Here is a 16,347-nt window from a genome sequence, read left to right on the forward strand (position 1 = left end):
AGAAGAAACCAAGAGTAGAGAACATAAATCAGCAGTAATTTCAGTGGTCCCATTGATGGGTATTGATGATCTGAACTGGAGCAGGAGCCACAGGTAGGAGACTGGGTTCCAGAGACATGCAGAGATGTTTTAGTGAAGTTTGGCTATCCATTTCCCAGTGGAGGTATTCAATAAGACTGTTGGAAATATGAGTCTATCACTAAAAAGTGTTTTAAGATGGAGACATATTTAGAAGTCATCAGCAAGAGATGGTAGTTGGAGCCTGGTGGGTGGGTGATTATATTTCCAGGAACTGAGAAAACCTAAAGGAGAAGATGTTTGAGAAGGAAATTTTGGGAGACTGTGTGCAAATACAGGATTTAAAGAGGGACCCTCTCTGCAAAAAGTTCCAGTGCTCAGCTATTCTTAGGAATTGCCTTTTCCTTTTCTGTTCCAGTTATGGGAGTGGAGCAAGACTTGACCTTTTAGAAGAACTTCACTAGCTTCTTTGTTCTTCCCTTTCCTTGAGCACAGATACCAATTTTCTTATAGAGCCAAAAGCTGGGCCTGGTCTCTCCAGGGCCCTTGGCTTGGAGCCCCAAACTCACACTTGAGCAGCAGGGTAGGGAAGGCCACCCCTTAAGAAATGTTGAGAAAGTGGAGTCTGTAGAACATGACCATTATGTGGATGCTGTGGTTGCTCCCAATTAGTTCTCTGAGGACTTAGATATCGCTAGGAAGAGGAGATCACAGGGGCCTTGGGAGGCTTAGTTTCAGAGAGTAGTGGTCACTGAAATCACACTACAGAGAATCGGGGCATGAAATACTGGTGAGAAATTGGAGGCAGTGAGTATACAGGCTCTTTCAAAAAGATTTAAACAGAATAATTCAGGTCAGCTTGTACCCCAGGTCAATTTAGAGTTCATTAGGTGTACCTTTCCAGAATTCTTGCATTAATTATATAGAAAGCTAAAAGTTTTGAGATGGCAATCACATACCCTGTCCACTCTACCCCTATTTTCCCTATTGACTTGATTAGTGCAAGTTTACTTAATGTAGACTGCAAGGTTGGGCTTTGGAGCAGGCAGACCTGGGTTTGAATCCCAGTTATTAAATCCTATTTAACAACTGTTACCACAGGGAAAATCACTGAGCTAATACCTTCCTTGGCAGGTAGGACTGATTAGATTGCTCAACTTCCACTCCACTCCAACTCCCATATAGCGTGCCTGTCTATACAGAGGCTGGAAAGCCAAAGACAAATTTACTAGACTCCCTTGCAGCTGGGTTTCACATCTGACCTGGTTCTGCCAAGCAGGCATCGCTGAAGGAGACTGGGGAAGTAGGAGTAGGCAGTGTAACGCTGCAGGAAGACATTAGATCTTATTGTAAGCACTGCAGTGGAGGTGACTGGTATTTTGAGAGTGGTAGAGGTGGAGTTTCAGTATTTGGTCCTGAGCATCTATGGTAGGAGGCAGTAGCTGTGGGTTCCTCTAGGAGAGTCCAATATCCTGGCTGAGCATTTCTCTTGACTATGTTGTTCTTGATAGTGTAGAAAGCAAGCTTACTTCCGTGGCTCCCCCAGAAATTCTTAAGCTGCCAAATACCCTGCAGTAAATCTTGTTCTGTTTAAACTACTGTTAGAGTGGATTCCATTGTTTCCAACTCATAGACTAACCTCATAGGATTTGGGAGGAAAGTCAATATAACTAGCACAGTAGTTAGCACATGGTGAGCCACATTATTATTTTTATTAGTGTATCAGGTGCCATAATAAAGTAAAAACAAACATCCTGCAATTTCTTAAGAATTTTCTGATTTTAGTTTTTTGAAGCAAATCTTGGTTGCAAGATTCTTAGATCTAAGTATTACAGAATAGAACTCTTACCTTTGTGTACTGTTGAGACCAACATAGTGAAACATTAACTAGCAAACTAAGACATCTGTACTGTTTAAAATGAGGAAATCCAGGATAAATTAAAATATTCTTATTGTTTTTATTTAAGTGTTGGAATTGTCTTCAATTTCAGTTAACAGTGTTAATAATGTACCAAACACTGTTAGGAGCCATGGCTTTAAGAAATTTTAGATAATAGTTGAGAGGCTCATGATCTTTTGTTGTTTCTTTCCCAGGCTGCTCAACTTGTTGGTAACTTCTGATCTTTTTGAGAAAAGTCTAAATATTTTGAAATCTATAACTTAATATGCAGGGTTTTTGCCAAACTGAAAATCTCATTTTTGCTTATGGCAACCTTATGTTAATAATATGATGTTTACATCTGAGAGTAAGAATGGATATAATTATGTTGTAATCTTTATTGGAAGATATGTAACAAGATGCTATCATCAAAGCTTTTGCGCCTCTGAATAATACTACAATTTTATTTGTATTCAATTATTTTTTAAGTCATTGATTAAAAAATGATCTTTTTAAAGAAAAAGCCTCAATTTACTACTCATTTCCTCATCCAGATTCTTCTAAAACTTCCTAATAGATATTGAATATTTAAAATATCTGTAGAACAAGTTAAAGTTAAATGCCACTTGTCACAGCTTTCATTACGGCTGCTGTTAGTTTATGTTTTGTTTTTACCTGAACCACTGATTTTGCTTTTGGTTTAGATGGTATTAATAATGACTCTATTAATATAACAAAAGCATAGATACACATAAAATATTCTCTTTTCTGATAAAAACAAAACTTTTGTGGCAGGACATGTAGAGTAACTTTTTGGCATTGTTCAATTAAGCAAATAAAAACAAAACTTTTCTATCACATGTGAATATATTACGCATAACTCAAAAGACCATTTGAAACTAAAACTGATATTTTTCTCAGGGTTAGCCTAATTGTTTCTCAAAAACAGGGAAGGCTCCTATTAAAATGAGATTAAGACTTTAATAAGGATAATTTATAGGACAATGTCACTGACTTTGTGCTATTCAAATGTTTTATGTGTCCAAATGAAATTTAATCATTTTAATATTGTATTAAGAGGAAAATTATGTTAAATCATCTGTGAACCTTTACGCAATTGTCCCTTTGGAAACTCAAGAGATTGACAAATTACAGAGGTCAGTAATTTTGTGGCTGTCCTTAATATTTTTTAAACAAGAAAATTGAGGAATGAAAATACACAGGAAAAAGCAGCTGTAACAATTTTTATGAAAGTGGCTAGAATCTGGTTACTCCAACTACATATAATTGCTTCTAATAAGCTAGTTCCCTTTTATTAGCTCTCTTTAAAGTGAACTGTGGTTCTCTAATTGTTCAACCAGCATCAGATAAGCCTGAAAGTTCCTCAGAGTGTGAAGTCATAATCAGGAACATTTTAAATTCAAATTGTTCCATAAAGCAGTATCAAAAGAAACAGAGATAAGGAAATTATTATTATAAAAATGCCTAAAATTATTTTTAAAAAGGATAAAGAATTTTGTATTTAGGATTTGGTTTAAAAATTGTTAAGAGAACTTACTGTGAATGTTCTATTTTGCTTTTATTTGTTATTAGTGTCAGTATTTGGGGAAGAAGGTTGAAAATGAATGTATATGTAATTAAAGGATGCCAATTGTCAGTAAATTAATAATTGCATTAATATAATTATCCCTTTATGGCTATTGAAAAGTTTGGTGGTCAAGTTTATTAGTTTGATTTTAAAAATGTATATAGATGTAGACCTGTGACTTTAAACGTAATCTTATGAAATCTGGAATAATTAATACAATTTTCATTGATAATTAACATTACAAATCAGTGATGTTCTTCATCAGGATTTTTTGCTCATGGAAAGGGTCTGCATGGATTTTTTTTTTTTAACTCTAGTTTCAGAGTTTATTGCAGATATACAATCTTGCTGATTTTCTGAATTTATCTATGATATATTTATACATATATATATATAATTGCCTCTATTGTTATCAGTAGGAGAGCAGAGATCCAGAATACAAGATCTTTTCATAACTAGTGTTTAAAATAAGTTTAAATTTGCGAGTAGTTTTAGATTTACAGAAAAGGCGTAGAATTCCCAAATACCTATACTTAGGGTACCCAACTGTTAACATCTTATGTACATTTGTCACAGCTAAGAAACTAACTTACTGTAATTGGTCCATTACAATTAAATAAATTTTATATTCATCTTTCATTAGTTTGTCTCTAATATTCTATTTCTGTCCCAGAATCCCACCCAGGATGACACATTACATTTAGTCTTCTTGTCTCTTTAGCTTTCCTCCTCTCCCCTGCCTTTTCATGCTCTACTCAATGGAAGCAAGTAAACAAACAAAGTCCAAGATTAAGGGGAAGGAGTTAACCTCCACCTCTTTGAAGGGGGAGGAGTATCTACATAAATGATTTAGACTTCCTCTGTACAGGATATTTTTCTCTTCTCCATTTATATTAGTGTGGACTCATGGATATTCATTTTGGACTTTGGTTATAATCCAATACTATATTATTTATTTTGTTGATCAAATTTTTCCAGCTTTAGCCATTGGGAGCTCTTGCATGTTGGCTCCTGTGTCCCTTTGACATATTCCTTTTTTTTTTTTTTTTTTTTTAGCATTTGTTGACTTTCTGGCACTACAAGATGCTCTAGGCTCCCTCTTGTATATTTATTGCCCCAGTCCTAGGTCAGTCCAAGGAGCCCTGTTTTCTTTTGTTGGAGAGTAGAAACCATGGTCTCAGTGTTGAATGTGCTTGTTTGCAAGAGGTTATCATTGCCTCTATACCCTCTCAATGGATAGAGCTAGGAAAATATGTACTTACACTAACCCATGCATGCATGCATATCAGTATGTATATATATGCATATCTATATTTTATCTTTGTCCATCTGTATGTCCATTAAGCTAAACATGAGTTCATACTGGTATCACTGGCTCTCATCCAGTACCACAGGGTTCATTCTAGCCTTTTCTCCTTGCTTCTTTGTAATTTCCTTCTCTACTAGTAAGAAACCTGGATCTAACCATCTGCCACCAATTTACTTGTTTGTTCATCTCCAGTAGATATATAAAGCAAGTTCAGAATTGTTAATCCATACCTCGTGAGAAGTAGCTTTACCAACTAGTGAACAGTGTTTATGTATGGTTCTTTCTGTTTTTAGTTTTGCAGTTTTCAGTCAAAATACCACTTTCCAAAGTTAGTTAGGTTAGCTCCTTTCCCCCACCCACTCAGTGAGGTGTCAGACATTTGTAATACTATCAGATTATTTTGTCACAGTCCCCATTCCATCTTGTGCTTCCCCTTTCCTCTTGGCTGATTTATGAAGTTTGTATAGATTAAGATTCACTCTGCTGTAAAGTTTTTGGGTTTCAACAAATGCAAAGTGTCATATATCCACCACAACACTACCAGAAGGTTAGTTCCACCACCTTTAAATCCCCTCTGCTCACAAGATTTTGAGAGTTCCCAGGGGATCCCTTTCAGACTGATAGCTCAGCTTGATCTTTGGTCCGAACAAACCTAGACTGTGAGTTCTTTCATCTCAGGCAGTGGTTCTAAGTCCCAGCTGCACACTGGAACTACCTGGCAAACTAAAAAATACTGATGCCTCATCCTAACTCCAGACCCTGATTTAATTGGTCCCATCTGGTTTAATCAGTCTGGATGTGGGTCTGGGCACTGGGACTTTGAGAAGCTCCCCAGATACTCAGAGTGTGCAGCAAAGGTTTAGAACCACTGATCCTGGGCTCCTCTCTGTCTTGTTTGGATCCAGCTGACTTTTGATTAAAACACAAATGATTACTTGCTGCATTTGCATCACCTTGGGGGGTATTATTAATTATCATATAAATTTGTGAATAAGTAATATAGCAAGGATGAAAAGGATAAATTTCACACATTAAATAATCATGTATGCAAAGCATAAATTAGTTTTTACTCTCTAACAGAATTCAAAATGAACCTCAGTTTCTACTGGTGATGGCAAATTTAATTTTGACAAGTCAAAGTTACTTAATTATTTCTAATTTAAAACTCACTTCTTTTGGAGTAAATAGTTCAATTCAGCTTTCTCCCTCCCTTTCTCTGTTCATTTTTTCCCTGGAATAATCTAGGTTTGGGTCCAGGTGATCTCAAGTGGCATTGGCATTAGGGAGGACACATCTGGCTGGAGGAGGCTTGTCTGCTGTTGTTTTCTGTTTGATCAGCCTGGGCAGTGCCAGGTGACTTGCTCTGTGGGTATTTGATCATGTTCTAGGCTGGCTCCCCCAGTAGAAAGAGGACATGGAGCAAAAACTGAGTCACATTATTACTCTTTTCTCCCCACCTTAAAGTTTGCATCATGCGCTCTGCTTGCTACCCTCCAGCTTTGTTAATGATATGTAGTGCTAAGATTTTAGAATTTAAAAAAAAAAAAAAAAACACTTCTCCATCAAGATTCTGACTCTCTTCAAATAATGGGTTGGCCCTTCAGACTCTTGCTTCCCCTGTGTACTTTCTACAAATCCATTCAGAAATTCAGTCTCCTCCTGTGTTCTGGGCTGTATTCTACCTTCTGTTCCAAAGCAGTGAAAGGCACTTACCAAAATGGTGAAGGACTTGAAGCAATAAGAAAAATGTGACAAAGAAAAATATTTATTGATGTCTTAAAATAACCCCCTTCTCCTATCATATCCTGGTGTGATATGGACCTGATACTCCAAATAAATTTCAATTTGGAATGGGATAGATTTGGAAGGTAGATTTCCATGCAAGTGGTAGTAATAAAGGCCAATAAGATGTATCTGCATTTAAAGACTCATAGATCTTTCTTCACATGTAATAGAAAAAGCTGGACATATCTTTGAGGCTTGGCTAAAGCTCCAGACCATATGCAGTCAAGACCTCATGATGTAGAAACAAAATATTGGTATCTACTCTGTATGTATTCTAGGGAGATTTCACTGCCAAGGTGACACTTAGCAATAGCTGTCGAAGGGGACTTTAGTCAAAATCTACAGAGATTTTTTTTTTAAAAAAAGATGAATTAAAGCATTAGAGAATGAAAATCCATTGGGAGAACAGATTGTTAAATCTTTATTCAGATTTAAAAGGTGAGTAACCATACTTTGTATTTTGTTTTGTCCTCAGCTGGAAAGGCAGCTAACGATGCAGAATGAAATGAGGGAAAGACAAATGGCCATGCAGATTGCTTGGTCTCGGGAATTCATGAAATATTTTGGAACATTTTTTGGCATTACAGCCATCTCTTTAACAGCTGGGTATGTTTGCTATTTACTTTAAACTTTTCTTAAATAATTTACTTCTCTTTGTCTTTTCTTTGGCCATAATATTATTAAGTTGGCCAAGGTAGGACTTTGGTCTAAACAGTGTATACGTAAAAGTAGCGTCTTGTTGCTTAGTCCTTGGGGGTAACTCTGCAGAAGAGAGTAGTAATAGTTAATTCTGCCTTCAGTTTCTTAGATTTCTTCTGTCTTTTCCTCCACTTCATAAGTTAGAAGACTGACTTGACACCATGATAGAAGGTCTCTACCAGTTTATCTCCACAATCCTTAAGTGGTAGACACTAATCCTTAAAAACAAGGGATCTGAGCATCAAAGTCAAATAAAGTTGAGCAAGACAGAGACCTTGCCCTTGAGAACTGCAGAATCTGGTGAGGGGTATTGGGTAAGGAAATCTTATTTCCATAGAAGATTCAAATGAATTAAATCTGAAATCAAGGATATTCTTCCAAAAAAGCAGGTAATTTTTTTTTCTTTAAATATAGAGATATGTGTTTATAGGTTATTTCTTGATATTGGGTCTTTTTTTTTTTTTTTTTTTTTTTTGCCTTGAAACAGAGCAATAAAAAATAAAAAGCCAGGCTTGCTGGTCCCTATTGTTCCATTAAGCTTTATCCTCACCTACCAATATGACTTGGGCTATGGAACCCTTCTACAAAGAATGAAAGGTAAGTCTTTGATAAACCAGAGTTTCTATTTCCTGATTTGTTTTCTGGTTCAAGGATCTCCTCCTCAGGACCAGGCCCTCTCACTGAATCTCCAATGACCAACATTTCTGCTCTCGCACTGTGAGACGCTGGAGCCAGTCATACCAGCTCACAAGAACCAATTGTTACATTTTTGGGGATTATGTAAACTGATTGTTAAATGTAGTCATTTAATTTATTAAAACTTAAATTATATAAACTTATAATTAAATAAGTTATAGTAAGTAAATAATATGAAATTATGTTAAAAGCAAAGATAATAAATACTCAGAACTCATCTGTTTCTAATTACTTGCTATTATTCTTACTCTTAGGTCATTATCAATTTTGTCTGCATAAAAGAAATGCAGATATAATATACAGACACAACAAAATACAGCTACACTCTGACTTCAGTGACATCCCATTGGTAGCCTGAAGTTGGTCATGGTGCAAGTATATATACACTGGAAATCTGCAATTGCCAAATCAGGGCTTGACTTCTTGTTTTGTTGATTGTCTAGACCAGAGGTTGGCATACAATGACCTGTAGGCTGGCCACCTCTTTTTGAAAATAAATTTTTATTTAAATATATCCATGCCAATACATTTATGTATTGTCTATGGCTGCTTTCCCATTACCACAACAGAGCTGAGTCATTGAAACAGAAACATGTGAGTACACAAGCCTATAATATTTATTGTCTGGCTCCTTAAGAAAGTTTGCCAACCTATGATCTTGACTTAAAAAATTGATGAAGAAAATGCAATAATGCAAATTAAGCTTAAAAATATGTCTTATCTGTAGCCATTATATTGTGAATAGCATAAAAAGTTGAGGAAATATTCTTCCAATATTTAAGAACTATTATTTGATTCAGCAAAGAAGTTGTTTACATCATTCTCAAATGAGTAAAGTTCCAATATATGTCATCATTATTTCATTTTGTCCTATTCGTTAATGTAAATGAAAACACCAACCACCATCCATGTTGGAATTATACTCTCTCATCAACTGTAACGTGGGTTGGCTATGGTTTCAAGAGTTCTACAAAAATCAATGAAAGCTTTCTGTGAGAATCAATTTGCTATACGGAATTTGTGAGTAAGAGTATTATACATTTTATTGTGATATATATTTAAGTAAAATTTATAATAAACTAATATGCATAATAATCTTACATACATTTTTTTTTCCAGAGAGCTAGTTGTTAAATATTCACTAGCATACCACTGCTCTCATAGAATCCTGGCTTTTGTTGCCCTGGAATATGGCTTTATTGCTACAGAAGTTATTTCTGTGGGAATTTCCTGTAAAAACAAACAAAACCCCTGAAACCTGGAATCCATTGGAAAACTACCACATTAGAAAATTTAGGTTATCATTTTTTGCCTATTAGTAGTGATAACCCCAAAATATATAATACTCATTTGACTGAATTTATCATCAGCCATTCTGTAAACTCATACTGAGAACTTACCATCTGGAAAGCACTCTCACATGGAAAACATCTAGTCTGTCATCAGTTGCCAACCCAATATATATAATTTTATAATGATTTTTATCTTACTATTTAAGAATAAAGCAAAAGAAGATGTTTGCAGATGATGAAATGCTCTTATAACTTGAAAATTATAGCCTGCTCTGTTGGGTTTGGAGTACAATTAACAGTGTGTTAAAAGAGGAATACGTACAGAAAGTGTTGCCCTTCATTGCAAATGCAGGTTTATAAAATGTAAATAATATATATTTTAATACAATTTAAAATGATTTTTTTAGTTAGTCTTCAACAATAAAAGCTGGCAAATGTCGCTGAGCCCAGGAAATTACTGCAGTGTGTAGCTGTTGTTTGAGAGAAGGAATTGTTTATAAAAACGTGTATATGTGTGTTATGTATATATACAGACTAAAGAACAACATTATTTCGGGTATTTATAAGTGATGTCAGGTCAAAGATTAGCTTTTCTGAAAACTTAGAATTTTTAAGTAAAGGTTATTTTTTATCTTGTCACCTATATATTAAAGGGCAATAGGAAAGGCTATATGTGATTTCTCCATCCCAAGACCCTCTAAACACAATTAATACTAATTATCCTGATTCTGGTTGAAGGGAAAAAAATACTTGTCTTGCTGTTCTTTCTCTTTCATATTTCAAAATACTGTCTTTTGTAAAAAAAAAAAAATCTCTAGCATCTGATTTGTCTATGAGTTTTCAGAATTAATTCCTGTGTTTCCTTTGGGAGGTGTATTACTTTTCCTGAGGAAAATGGGTGAAACGTTTAACTGTGAGATTTGGGGACACAGCTCATACAGTGTTTCAGCTTTCATAGGAATATAGCAGTCAGAAAGCTGGAATCACAAAATGTTGATGACACCTTTGTCACCTTGTGTATTTCTGTACTTTATTTAAGGTGAAGCTGAGGACATACTGGAAACAGAGAAGAGTAAGCTGCAGCTGCCAAAAGGAATGATCACTTTTGAAAGTCTTGAAAAAGCCAGAAGAGAACAGAGTGAATTCTTCATAGACAAATGAAATCACGTTTACTCACCAAATCTCTAAGCACAAAATTATTGGCTTGAATCATGGTTTTTACAATTTTTTAATTGCTCAAAATTTTGATATAATGGATTTTATTTTAAAATATTAAAATGCAAGATGAGTTTTGTTGAGATCCTTTAAAATAAAATTTATAACATTCAACACAAAATCATGGAGGTACTTTAAATAACTTTCACATTTCTTATGTATGTGTGCATTATAAATACTAAGGGTAAAATTAATAAATTATATTATTTTGAATTCCTGGAAGCAAATTTCAAGCTGCTCTCACTTCTCTGTCGTACATACTTTCAGCATCACATTTCATTTCCACAGATTCTCCTATTATTTGGATTTGTCAATTGTGTCCTGTCCGCACATGACAGAAAACAATCAATATTAATGACTAACATGTGTGTTGCACTATGACTGACACTGTGACAAACTTGGCCAGGCGTGGATTTGAACCTAGATGGTTTGGCTCCAGTGTCTGTGCCCTAAAAGGCCTTGAGAAGTTAGCCCTTAACTCATGCTTAACATTCACAGAACAGCTATAAAAGAGAAAAGGTAACAACATCCAAATAATGACTCAGGGCATAGTTGCTAGAGAGTTGGGAAGGAAGAGGAGATTGATTACGATGCCCACTTTTTATTAATATTTAGACTCACTGGGACTCCTATTCATAAAATACTCCTATTTATACCTATTCCTCCAGATGCAAACCCTACATGTAATACACTCATTCCAAAGATATTTATTGATATTTGGTATGCACCAGGCACTGTTGTAGGCAGTAGAGCTACATTAGTGATTAAGTAGACAAGACCTTGCATCCTGGGCAGAAGACTGTGTCCTAGTGAGGAGTGGGAGAATTGGGGAAGGCAACAAATAAACATGGAGATAAAAGATCATTTCTAATGGGGACAAATGCTTCAGTGAAAATGAAACAGGACGATAAGAGAATGGGAGGATGAGGTGGGGCTATTTTAGATCTGAGACTGCTTCTCTGCAGAGATGACATTTGAGCTGAGACCTGAATGGTGATGAATGAGCCAGTCTTCCTCTTCTTTTTTTTTTTTTTTTTTTTTTTTTTTTGAGACAATCAAAACCAATGGGTAAAAAAAGCTACCCCGGACTGACTTTTTGTAAAGAAGAAGGACCTTGAAAGGACTATTGCCCAGAGGTTGCAAAAGCCTCCAGGTAGCAAGAAGCCCTCAGGAGAGAAAAGAAATTTTTTAAGTCCAGGACCCAGATGGCTCCACATATCCCCACAGGAGCCCTGGGAAAAATTGACAGTGGGGATATGATTGTTGCCAACCTGTGTGGACAGAAGCAATCTGGTGGGGAGCCCCTTCCCCTGGCTGTAGCTCCAACCCTAGCACCAGCCACACCCCACCATACAGGGAGGCATGGAGGAGGGGTCAGGCAACAGTGAGGCAGTGGAGGCAAGAAGCTGGAGAACTTGAATGGTACTCAGTTACGTTAAATGCCAGGATCCTGGGACTGTGTTGCTTCGTGGGTTTAAAAGGGCTCTCCTGCTCTGTTTGATAGAAGCTTAGCAGGGGACTTGTGGAACCTGCAATCGAACAGATTTGTAAACTTGTATTAGCTTATCTCCTTTGTAGCAGAGGTAACCCAGCAAGTAAACAAAGCCCTACACCTAGAATAGAAATTGCATGCATCCTGGAATTGATACAGGAAACCCATGTAAAGTGGGATAAGATATTGCCACTTGCCCTCCTCTGGATAAGGGGGTGGGAAGTGCCCCAAGGGGACTGGGAGCCTGGTGCCCTGTCCACAAGAAGTTCCCAGCCTACTGGCAACAGCAGCCCCTGCCTCATGTGGGCAGAAAATCTCTCCAGCAGCTCGGGAACTTACCAACTGTCAGAGATGTGAGGGACAGAGAAACAATCTGCTCCATCGACCATTCTCACTGGACTCTAAGCCTGTCAGAGGGTGATCTTTGCCAATACCTTGCTCATTCTTGTTCTGCACCACAACTTCTTCCCATGGAGTCTCCTGAAGGCTCTGGCACTCTTCCTTCAGACCCACATCTGACCTATGTTTGTCTGTCTTGAGCAATCTTTTGATTTCCATCTTAATCTTGTCATTGACCCAGGATTTGTTCAGCAACAAATTATTTAATATCAATGTCTTTGTGTAGATTTGACTGTTTCTCTTGGAATTGATTTCTGGTTTTATTCCACCATGGTATGAGAAGATACATGGTATGATTTCAATATTTTTGAATTTTTTGAGACATGTTTTGTGCCCTACGATATGATCAAGCTTGGAGAATGTCCCTTGTGCTGACAGGAAGAATGTATATTCAGTAGTTTTTCGGAAGTATGTTCTGTAAATTTCTGTTCCATTTGTTCTAGAGTCTCATTTAAATCTGGTGTTTATTTATTTTCTCCTTCAATGATGTGCCCAGCTCTGTCAATGGGATGTTGAAGTCACCAGCAATTACAATGTTACTATTAATATTTATCTTTTTGCTTAGATCTAGTAGAATTTGCTTTATGAATCTGGGAGCTCCTATGTTAGGTGCATATATATCTAGGATTGTTATGTTTTCTTGTTGAATTATTCCCTTTACCATTGTATGATGACCATCTTTGTCTTTCCTTACCATTGTTGATTTAAAGTCAATTTTATCTGATATGAGAATGGTTACACTTGTTCTTTTTTGGTTTCAGTTTGCAGGGAGTTTTTCATCCCTCCACCGGAGTCTGTGTGAGTCCTTGTGGGTTAGATGTGTTTCCTGGAGGCAGCAGATACTTGGGTTGTGTTTTTTCATCCATTTAGCCAGCCTATGTCTTTTGAATGGACCATTCAGACCATTAATGTTGAGTGATAGTATTGATATGTTCTGTTCATCATGTTGGGTAGCACGTCATTGCTTTGTTTTCCTTGTGGAGCTTTTATTTTATATGAGCTGTGAACTTTAGCTTTTGGATAGTTTTATATTGGTTGGTATCTATTGTGGTGATCCATATATAATGTGCAGTTCAACTATTTTCTGCATGGCAGGTCTGGTTGTGACAAATTCCCTCAGTGTTTGCTTGACTGGAAAAGTCTTTATTTCTCCATCAATTCCAAAACTTAGTTTTGCGGGATACAAAATTCTAAGCTGGCAGTTGTTCTGTTTAAGAAGACTGAGGATGGGGCCCTAGTACCTTCTGGCTTGTAAGGTCTCTGCTGAGAAGTCTGAAGTTAGCCTGATGAGTTTTCCTTTGTAAGTTAGTTGTTGCCTTCATCTTGCTGCCTGTAGACCTTTCTCCTTCAGTTTGACTTTGGCTAGGTTGATTATTATGTGTCTTGGAGATGTCCTACTTCTGTGAATCTTCCTAGTGTTCAATGACCATCTTATATCTGGATGTCTGAACCTCTGGTGATACTAGGGAAGTTTTCCTCAGTAATCCCTTGAATAGATTTTCCATGCTTTCTGCTCTTTCTTCTCCCTCAGTGATATCTATAATTTGTATAATATATTAGTTTGCTTCATAAAGTCCCATATTTCTCCAAGTGATTGTTCATTCTTCTTTATTCTCTTCGCATCTTTAAATGACTGGGTTAGCTTGAGAGCCTTGTCTTCAAGCTCTGAGATTCCTTTTTCTGCTTGGTTTAGTTGTTGAAGCTTTCTGCTGTGTTTTGAAATTCCCTAAATGACTCTTTCATTTCTTTAAGTTCTATTATATTCTTTCTTATCTTGTTTAGCCCCTTAGTGACTTTTTCAGTTTTTCATAGATTTCCTGAAAAATTTTTGCTTCTTTTTTTGTTTGGTTTTCAACTTTTTCATCAATTCCACTCATCTTATTGGCCATCCACGTTCTGTCATTTTGACTATTTCCTTTTGGTTGTAGACCATTACTGTTACTCCACTATAATCCCTTGGGGGTCTCAAACTGTTTTGTTTTTTCATGTTGCCAGGGTTCTTTTGCTCTTTGGCTGGCTTCTTCTCATCTGAATCCTCTTCTCTTGGCTGAGGCATAACAGCTTTGTAGAGTGCCTGCTCTCCTTTGCTGGGAACTCTCCTACTTAGTGCAAAGAAGGGGAGGTACCTAGATGGCACTTTGTGTACTACTCTGGAATGTTGACCTGGCAGGGGAGAGTCAGACACACTGAAGGCCTGTAGTGTCGCTGTTTTATTTTGTCCATTTCCCTATGATTGCCACAGTTCAATCCAGTGCTGGATGATCTTCATGAAGGGTGGTAGGTTGTTCCCTAGATCATTGTTGGAAGCTCAAGTTAGGGGCTGGGTGAGACACTCTCCATAGAGGCTGGTGCTATGTAGGATTGCTCCTCCCAGGGTCTCCCCACAGAGGTGACAGTGGCAGCTTGGTAAGGCTATCTAGACAGTGGTCATCGGTGTCTGGTCTGTGGGTGTTTGCTCAAAACAGGTTCAGGTATAATGGTGACTCTAGGCTAAGGGATCCCTGGTGGAGCATTAGACCTCAGGGCTGTTCTGCAGACCCAGTGGCAGTGGTGGAGACTCGGGGGTCAGGTCTTGGGTTCCAAGTGCAATGCTGGAGTCTTGGAGGTGGTGTCATGGGCCTGGTGGGAGCTCTGAAGCCACAGGAGCAGAGCTTCAGCCCAGGCACAGTTAGAGCTTCAGAGCTGGGCCTGGGGATCATGAAGGCAGAGCCACTCAGGCAGGGGGCTTTTCTGGTGGCCCAGGGACCACAGAGATGCTTCAGGGCCACCAGATGGCTGGGCTTCTCCCCTCACCTAGGTCCTGCTGAGGCAGTTGCCCAAGACTTCCCAGGTGGTGCCTGTGGTACCTGAGGTGTCTCCTCTGCTCAGATCCTCTGCTTAGATCCTGCATGAGAGGCATGAGAAGGGCGCTCACCTCCCAGTCAGAGGGCACAGCACGGGGGAGTGTTCACTTTGCCTGCTTCCTCTCTGGCCCAGTGAGGGTGATGCAAAGTCTGCTGCTGCAAAGCTGAGTTCCATGCAGTCCTGGTGCCATGTACCTGAGAGCTCAGGATGGCATCAGCTGCAGAAACCCGGGATCAGCAGGTATCTGAGCCCTACTGCACCTGTTCTCCAGTGCAATGTCTCTGCACAGACTCTAAGCAGTTCCCTAATCAGTCCAGAGGTCTGTGGTAGTGGAGGGAGCTCCCTCACAGCTAGGGCCACAGTGCCTGGGGGTGAGTGTGGAGACCCAGGACTCTATCCTCCTGACCTTCCCCAAGTGGGTATGCCTCCCCACAGATCCTTTTGATTTTGCCAAATGAATCACTCTGTACCTTCTCCTTCACTCTAAATGTCCCCTGTCACTTCTCCAGACTTTGACAATGTTCTTTTCCAAGATGAACCATCTATAGGTAGGCATCTGCCTACAACTTTTGATTGTCTCCTTGACAGTGGTGCATGCAGTCTGCTTCTAGTCTGTCATTTTCTCCACATCAACTATAACATTTTTATGTGATAATTGCTGATTAATTAAAGCTTTCACTCTCTTATTATTACAGTACCCTTTTATTGAAAGAACAAACATTTCTGTTGTGATGCTCTTGAGCTATTTCTCAGTCATTTATGTCAATTAGATGCTTGCTTACATTTATTATTATTAAGCCCTAAATACTGACATCTGACATTTCCAAATACTGAACCTTATATAGTCTTTGGTCAGCTAACTTATAATTACAAAATTTTTGCAATATTGCAAGAAGAATGAGTGAACAAATGTGAGAAAGCATATTAGGAGAAGGATAAGAAACTAAGATTTCATTATGAACAAAGATTTAGAAATTAAAATAATGGTAACCTCACACAATGTCTTTGTCAGTGATTAGGAACAAAGTTGAGTGGAAAATCTTATCTCCACTCCATGTGGCTATCCTCTTCCCAGAACAATGCTTACCCAGCCAAAACAATGCAGAGACTCCCCTAGGTGTATGTGAAGTC

The 16,347-nt window shown here is 37.8% G+C and overlaps 1 protein-coding gene across 2 annotated transcripts in view; it reads left to right on the forward strand.

Annotated features, from left to right (window-relative positions):
- The window catches only part of PLGRKT (plasminogen receptor with a C-terminal lysine), a 44,374-nt gene extending 33,671 nt beyond the window's left edge, over positions 1 to 10,703 (forward strand). For both annotated transcript variants that reach the window (XM_045563887.1, XM_045563886.1), the window contains exons 4-6: positions 7,055 to 7,185; positions 7,766 to 7,875; positions 10,306 to 10,703. In XM_045563887.1, the coding sequence (XP_045419843.1) occupies positions 7,055 to 7,185; positions 7,766 to 7,875; positions 10,306 to 10,427 (363 nt within the window). In that variant the 3' untranslated portion in view covers positions 10,428 to 10,703. The remainder of the gene's footprint in view (positions 1 to 7,054; positions 7,186 to 7,765; positions 7,876 to 10,305) is intronic.
- The last annotated feature ends 5,644 nt before the right edge of the window (positions 10,704 to 16,347 follow it).

The sequence above is a fragment of the Lemur catta genome, chromosome 10 (genome assembly GCF_020740605.2).
Source record: "Lemur catta isolate mLemCat1 chromosome 10, mLemCat1.pri, whole genome shotgun sequence".
Classification (NCBI taxonomy): domain Eukaryota; kingdom Metazoa; phylum Chordata; class Mammalia; order Primates; family Lemuridae; genus Lemur; species Lemur catta.